The sequence below is a fragment of the Jaculus jaculus genome, chromosome 22 (assembly GCF_020740685.1).
Source record: "Jaculus jaculus isolate mJacJac1 chromosome 22, mJacJac1.mat.Y.cur, whole genome shotgun sequence".
Taxonomy (NCBI): domain Eukaryota; kingdom Metazoa; phylum Chordata; class Mammalia; order Rodentia; family Dipodidae; genus Jaculus; species Jaculus jaculus.
This window is the reverse complement of record NC_059123.1, coordinates 4,267,064-4,275,016: the sequence shown is the minus strand read 5'-3', so window position 1 is coordinate 4,275,016 and position 7,953 is coordinate 4,267,064. Positions and strand designations below refer to the sequence as shown.

Genomic DNA, 7,953 nt, shown 5'->3' with positions numbered 1-7,953 from the left:
CTTTAAAAAAATTCAAGAGTAAGCCGGGCGTGGTGGTGCACACCTTTGATCCCAGCACTCGGGAGGCAGAGGTAGGAGGATCGCCATGAATTTGAGGCCATCCTGAGACTATTTTGTGAATCTCAGGTTAGCCTGGGCCAGAGTGAGACCCTACCTCGAAAAACCAAAAAAAAAAAAAAAAAAAAAAAAAAAAAAACCCAAAAAACTCAAGAGTAAAACAGGAGGCAATTCCAAGGACCCAAAGCAATAAAAGAAATTGACAGTGGACAGTCTCAGCTTAAAGTCCACATTTCTGTTCCTTCAGAAATAATAAAAGTAGTGGTGCAGGCTTCCAGGATCACGAGTGCAGTAGAAAGGGTCCAGGGGACATGGCCACATGTCTCATGTTTGTGATATGAACGTAGCTGTCGTTGAATGCGATCTGGTGCAATCTCACCAACTTAACAGACTGTCTTCCAGGAATCTGCTTTGATCCAAGTTTTTTTCTCCACCTACATAAAATAAAATAAAATAAAATAAAATAAAATAAAATAAACATACACCCTGTGTTTAAAAATGGAAAAGGCCGGGCAGGATAGATAGCTTAGTGGTTAAGCGCTTGCCTGTGAAGCCTAAGGACCCCAGTTCGAGGCTCGACTCCCCAGGATCCATGTTAGCCAGATGCACAAGGGGGTGCATGCATCTGGAGTTCATTTGCAGTGGTTGGAGGCCCTAGCTTGCCCATTCTCTCTCTCTCTGTAGCTCGCTCGCTCACAAATAAATAAAAATTTTAAAAAATGGAAAAGGCAGGGCGGAAGAGATGGCTTAGTGGTTAAGGTGCTTGCCTGTGAAGCCTTAAGGACCCAGGTTTGATTCCCCAGGACTCATGTAAGACCATTGCACAAGGTGGTGCATGTGTCTGGAATTTGTTTGCAATGGCTGAAGACCCTGGTATGCTCTCTCTCTCTCTCATCTTTCTCTCTATATTTGCATCTTTCTCCATCTTTCTCTATCTGAATCTTTCTCTCTCTCTCTTTTTCTCAAATAAATAAATAAATAAATAAATAAAATGGAAAAGTCAAACCGAATGGGTCCTCAGCCAATTTATAGACTCTACTGACAAAAATTTATTTTAGCCAGGTGTGGTGGTATATGCCTTTTAATCCCAGCACTTGGGAGGCAGAAGTAGGAGGATCACTGTGAGTCTGAGGCAACCTTGAGACTACAGAGTGAATTGCAGGTCAGCCTGGGCTAGAGTGAGACCCTACCTTGAAAAACCAAAGTAAATTAATAAAAATAAAAGTACTACCTGAGGAGTCCATATTTCATGTGGGAATCTATAACTTTTCCATTGATTGAGATTAATAAAATTTTCTGAGTAGAGCCTTCCATGACCCTCTGTTCTCTCACCACATCTGAGCTCCTAGCAGGCACCGCACACTGACTTTTAACCTCTATTAATTGCCTCTGAATGCCAGTGTCTCCAGAGGCTGGCCCATCCTTGAATAGCAGTGGTCTGGGAGGGAGTGTCCTGAAGGACTCGGATGCTGGGGCCCCTTCAGCTCCACTGGTTCAAGGCCCAGCAATCTGCTTTGCAGTAAGCTTTCTCCGTAACCCTGACGCAACCAGTCCACAGGTTGATTCGGCACCCAGCAGGCATATAGATACACTTACTGAATTAAACAGTAAAATCAAGCTCGGCGTGGTGGTGCACGCCTTTAATCCCAGCGTTCGGGAGGCAGAGGGAGGAGGATCGCCGTGAGTTCGAGGCCACCCTGAGAGACTACGTAGTGAATTCCAGGTCAGCCAGGGCTAGAGAATGAGACCCTACCTCGGAAATCAAAACAAAAATAAATAAAATCCTCTTTTGATCTAAGTTAGCCCTGGCCTTGCTCTGAGTTCAGGAGACTTCTTTGTCCCACTCTCGTCACTTGCCTTCCTCACAAAGCTTGAAAGCAGTAATTGCCCTTTTCTCCTCTGCTCCCCTACCCTGGCCCTTTCAGTCTTAGCAGAGCACAAGGTTTTCTAAGAGCACAGAGGTGGGAAAGCAAGACCAGCAGTGTGTGCTTTGACTACCAGACCACTTTGTTGTTTACATCTTCCTGAATTAAAGTCTTGTCCTAACTATAGCGTCACTGCAGTTTTTAAGAAAGAAAATTCTAAACTGGGCGTGGCGGCGCACGCCTTTAATCCCAGCACTAGGGAGGCAGAGGTAGGAGGATCGCCGTGAATTCGAGGCCACCCTGAGACTCCATAGTGAATTCCAGGTCAGCCTGGGCTAGAGTGACACCCTAACTCGAAAAACCAAAATAAAAACCCAACCAAAAAAAAAAAACAAGAATGATGAGAGCCAGGTGTGGTGGTGCATGCACGGCATTAATCCCAGCACTCAAGAGGCAAAGGTAGGAGAATCACTGACAGTTTGAGGCCACCCTGAGACTACATAGTGAATTCCAGATTCCAGGTCAGCCTGAGCTAGAGTGAGACACTACCTCATAAATAAATAAATAGGAGAATGATGGGGCCTTATTACACTGGGTTCTCAGAGTTCCTTTTCGTGGGTGTCATCCCTGAGTAATTTTATCAATAATGACACCAGGGCTCAGGGTCACCGGGCTAGTACTCTTTTAGCCTCTGAAGATCTGGTTGGTTCATCATCAGGCTGCCTCTACTTCACCAGTACTTGGAATTCATCATGAACACAATGTCGGTTTGAGAAACCATACCCAGCCTTGCTTCAACAACCTCATTTGTTTTTCCTTTGAACAACAGGATTTGTGATGATTTAGTCTTAGTTGGCTTCAGGGTTTTCAACAGCATAGCACAGTGTATTGAGGTTCCTTTAAGAGTCTTAAGAAAAGCCAGGTGTGGTGGTGCACACCTTTAATCCCAGCACACAGGAAGGGTCTCTGTGAGTTCCAGGCCAGCTTGAGATGATAGTGAATTCCATCCAGGTCAACCTGGGCTAGGGTGAGACCTTACCTTGAAAAACAAAACAAACAAACAAACAAAAAAAGTCCCTGGGCTGGAGGGATGGCTTAGCTGTTAAGGCACTTGCCTACAAAGCCAAAGGACCCAGGTTCAACTCCCCAGGACCCATATAAGCCAGATACACAAGGGGACACACACATCTGGAGTTCATTTTCAGTGGCTGGAGGCCCTGACATGCCCATTCTCTCTCTACCTGCCTATTTCTGTATCTATCTCTCTCTCCCAAATAAATAAAAATAAAATAATAAAATAGAAATAAAGGTTACAATAGGCAATTATCATGGAATTCACAGATAGTTCTCCAGTCTTATGAACATAATATTTACAGGTCCTTGAGGCTTAATGTACTGAAAAATGTATTGGCATTTATTGAATAAATGCGTGTGGATTTGGGGATGGAAAAGCTCTTTTTTTTTTTTTTTTCCTTGTTTGTTTGTTTGCTTTTGGTTTGTTGAGGTAGGGTTTCTCTCTATCCCAGGCTGACCTGGAATTCACTATGTAGCCTCAGGGTGGCCTTGAATTCCTACCTCTACCTCCCCACTGCTGGGATCAAAGGCGTGTGTGAGCCACCACTCCCTGCCGAGAGGAGTTGTTTGAAAGACAGACAAAAAAAAGTTTCTCTGTCCTGCAGTGGAAACAGGCCTTTGTACCTGTATCTTCTTGGGGTCTCTGCAGGGACCCCAGCAACAGGGCTGCCACCTCGGGAAGTGTCAGTAGCTGGAGATTTGGACTTCGTCTTTCTGGAGAAAACAAGAAATGTAGTCAGCCTTGACTATTCATGTACATAAATTATCCCCTGAAAAATCATACCAATGAAATATTTGTGAAAATAAATGCTATTGTGCTATGCTATACTACTAGAAAACCCTCTATGGAATCAGTGTTTGAGTCATCAGCAAAGAGGTCACAAATTTTATGAATTGGAACACTTTACATTTCTCTTGGAAAACTGACAGTACAGCTGGTTTGAGTAAGTTTACATTCAGGGTACGGAGGCAAATGGCAAACTATATACTAAAGGGGATTGCATGAAAGCAAGGGGGATTAAGAGAAAGAGTCCCTGGGAGTCCCTCTTTCCAGTTTAAATGCGATGTCTGGGGGCTGGGAAGAGAGCTGAGTGGTTATTGGCTCATCCTTGTAAAGGGGGTGTCTGGGCAGATGGAGCTAGATATGTCCACTCCCCTTGTAAACAGTTGGAGGTGATCTGCATTCTTGGCCATATATAAAGCAACTATTTATTTGATGGAACTATTTATTTGATGGAAGAAGCACATGACAAATATTTGACAGTAATACATATTTGTTTTTTTAAATTTTTTTGTTCATTTTTATTTATTTATTTGAGAGTGACAAAGAAAGAAAGAAGCAGATAGAGAGAAAGAGAGAATGGGCGCGCCAGGGCCTCCAGCCACTGCAAACGAACTCCAGACGTGTGCGCCCCCTTGTGCATCTGGCTAGCTTGGGTCCTGGGGAATCGAGCCTCAAACTGGGACCCCTTGGCTTCACAGGCAAGCGCTTAGCCACTGAGCCATCTCTCCAGTCCCTATGTTTGTTTTTTTTGACCTGGAATTCACTATGTAGTCTCAAGATCCTCTTGCATCTGCCTCCCTAGTGTTGGGTGTAAAGGCATGTACCACCATGACCAGCTGTGTGTGTGTGTGTGTGTATATGTGTGTGTGTGTGTGTGTGTGTGTGTGTGTGTGAGTGGCTGGATGGATGGATGGATAGATAGATAGATAGATAGATAGATAGATGATAGACAGATATTGGTTTTTCGATGTAGTGTCTCACTCTAGCCCAGGCTGACATGGAATTCACTATGGAGTCTCAGGCTGGCCTTGAACTCATGGAGATCCTCCTATCTCCTGAGTGCTGGGATTACAGGCGTGCACCACCACACCCAGCTTTTTTGTTTATATATTAAAAACAGGATCTTAATGTAGCTCTCAGGCTGGCCTTGAACTTAAGTAAAGAGATTGGCACTACTTTATTTCCAATTTGAGATGACATAAGATATATAATCCTGATTTAACACAAATCTTGATTTTTTTTTTAAAGTTGGAAGTAGCAGGAAGTGTGAGAACAAACTATCCTCACAAAACAAGGACAACCGCACTGCATGCATAAAACCACTAAGCAACCAGTGTCCATTTTTTGACATTTTTTAAAATAAGTACACCTTTTTATTTTTAATCCTTCAATCTTTAATTTGCTAATAAAAATAATTGCATTATTACCTTTTAATGCAATGGCATGGGGAAGTTTTATTATGGAAATTAACAGGACCTGCCAGGTCCCCTTCCTAAGGGATTTTAGTTAAGGACCTTTGGTTTTAAACTTTTTGGTAGCTCTTCCTAGTGATTTGAGAGAAGCATACAGCTGGGCGCGATGGCGCACACCTTTAATTCCAACATTTGGGAGGCAGAGGCAGGAGGATTGGTGGGAGTTTGAGGCCAGTCTGGGACTATATAGTGAATTCCAGGTCACCCTGAGTTAAGAGTGGGACACTACTTTGAAAAACCAAACAAGAAAGAGAGAGAGGCAAAAATTTGGGGCTCCTAAGTAAGTAATAATAAATAATAATGTTTAATAATAATAATGTTGAAGAGGAAGATGATTAAGGCTGGTGTCCTAAGTACCCAGGTACGCTTCTTGGAAGCAACTGCCCGTTCCCTACCCATCCCTGTCCCTTGGACCTGACCTCAGCATCCCCAAGGACCACAGCATCCTTAGCTGGACCGCCAGAGCCACCTCTGCCCTAGGGCCTGAGTCACCCACCTGCGGGCAGCCGGCTGGAGAGGTCCTTCCGGCGGCTGTGGTCGGAGATGAAGCGTCGCCCCTCTGCAAAGCGAGGCCAGGAGACAAGGGCTCAGCGGGCGCCGGGGTCCTCTGGGTCGCCCCAGGGCGTCGTCTCACTAGCTGCCGGGACCCCAGCGCTGGGAGGACGATGAGGACCGAGACACCCCCCTGCCCTGAGGACGAGGAAGGAGGACAGCCCTGCGCCCTGGAGCTGTCGCGGGCGGATGCGCCTCGGAGAGCCAAAGTCAAGTTCGCCGCCAGCGCCAGGTGCCAAGCGCAAGGAACAGTGTCCCTCCTGCTTATATTTTCCCTCCCTCCCTCCCTCCCTTCCTTCCTTCCTTCCTTTTCTTTCTCTCTCCTCTCTCTCCTTCCTTCCTCCCTCTCTCCCTCCCTTTCTCCCTCCCTCCCTCCCTCCTTCCCTTCTTTCTCTCTCTCTCTCTCTCTCTCTCTCTTTCTTTCTTTCTTTCTTTCTTTTGAGACAGGATCTCAGAGGACCTGGCACGCACTGAGTATTCCAGGTTGGCCTCGAACTCACAACAATTGTCTTGCCTCAGTCTCCAAGGAGCTGTGACTATAAACGTGAGCCATCTCATCTAGGCTCGCAGCCCTGGAGTTTAGGATGTCAGGGTTTCTGACAGGTGCCCCAGTCACCACCCTTGCTCATGTTTTCTGGGTTACCTGAGACCTTAATAATGTAGACGAGCTGACTCCGATATCGTCTTTCTCGCAGCACTTTACCGGGTGCTGGATTCACATGCCCCTAAAATGTCTCCTTACTGAGGAGCAAAACGTTCAGCACTTACGTGCTCCCTTCAGGTAGAGCATAGCTTGCGGCGTCCAGTTCCTTCTCTCACAGAGTCTCTGCAGCCCAGGGAGAGAAAAATAGTGGGAGGAAAAAAAAAATAGTGCAGCCCAGAACTCTAGGCAGGAGGAGATAGAAAGAAAAGAATTAAAGGAGTAAAGGAAAGACAGAAGGAAGGAAAGAAGAGGGAGAGATGGAAGGAAGGAAGGAAGGAAAGAAGGAAGGAAGGAAGGAAGGAAGGAAGGAGGGAGGGAGGGAGGGAGGGAAGGAAGGAAGGAGGGAAGGAAGGAGGGAAGGAAGGATAGGAGGGAGAGAGGGAAGGAGGGAGGGAGGGAGAAACAGGAAGGAATGCAAGAGAAATAAAGGAAAGAAGAAAGAAAGGAAGAGAAAGAAAGAAAGAAAGAAAGAAAGAAAGAAAGAAAGAAAGAAAGAAAGAAAGAGAAAGAGAGAAAGAGAGAAAGGAGAACAGAGCATGCATAGTTCACACTCACGTCTTAGCATTGAATTACCTGCGGGGCGCCACCAGAGTTTCCGAAGACCGAGAACGCCAGGAGAAGAGCCAAGGTTGCAGCTGCCAGACTGTGGGGTCCCTAAAGGAAGTGATCAGGCCCAGGGTGGGATTGCTGCGGGCTAAGGGAGCTTGTCCTCCCTGCCTCTGTGGGCCGTGCAGCAAGCCCTTTCTTCTGTAACATTCTAATCCCCATCTAGAAAGAACGACTTTAACACACTCAGAACCATGTTATTTTCATAGCTTCACCCAGATAAAGGATTGGGGAATATGTGATTTTTTTTTTTCCCTTAGTAACATGAAACGATTTCCCCATCTTAAAGGCGCATTGTTCAAGTGTCTCTAAATGCTCATGAAGTAATGTAACATAGGAAGAAGGCTGAGGAGCTCTGTGTGCAAAGCGGCAAATGTACAGACTCCTTGCTCACCCTCATGATCTGCTCCTTTTCTCCTCTTGAAGTAGCTCCAACTTCATCCGCAGGTCTTTTCATCTCCTTGCAACCCTGCGCCTTTAAATTCTTCGTGCCAAAGCCCCCCTGCCCTATGGCACAGAGGTGGGTCCCCAGGGGTGGCCTGTCAACCTTCAGAACTGAGCGGGATTGAAGGCTCCTCTGAATGGCAGGAAGCTGGAGAGTGATTGATGAGCGGGGTGTCATTGATCGCACCCACCAGGAGTCATTCTGAACGTATCTGCAGCACCGTTAACCGCCCAAGGCATTTTATCACCATAATTATTAATGAAAACGATCGATTGTCCCAGGCAGAAGCAGAAATAAATGAGTCAAGAGGCTAGCCGTCAATGATGGTGACGATGAATCACTTGGGGAGAGATGGAAAGGTTAGGGACTCGCAATGGAATTCGACACCGGTCATT

General features: G+C 45.9%; 1 protein-coding gene across 1 annotated transcript; it reads right to left on the bottom strand.

Annotated features, from left to right (window-relative positions):
* Positions 1-432: 432 nt before the first annotated feature.
* On the bottom strand, positions 433-7,549 carry Spx (spexin hormone). The gene is made up of 6 exons (XM_045139443.1): positions 7,508-7,549; positions 7,081-7,161; positions 6,573-6,630; positions 5,749-5,811; positions 3,621-3,710; positions 433-485 (listed from the first exon to the last, which is right to left on the bottom strand). Exons 1-6 carry the CDS (start codon positions 7,511-7,513, stop codon positions 433-435), a joined length of 351 nt encoding a protein of 116 aa, XP_044995378.1. The 5' UTR covers positions 7,514-7,549.
* Between the last annotated feature and the right edge of the window lie 404 nt (positions 7,550-7,953).

Coding starts and splice junctions, on each gene's coding strand:
- Spx (XM_045139443.1), bottom strand. Junction 6,631..7,080: donor ACTCTGGTGGCGCCCCGCAG/GTAATTCAATGC, acceptor CCTGGGCTGCAG/AGACTCTGTGAGAGAAGGAA. Junction 3,711..5,748: donor CTCCAGCCGGCTGCCCGCAG/GTGGGTGACTCA, acceptor TGTTTTCTCCAG/AAAGACGAAGTCCAAATCTC.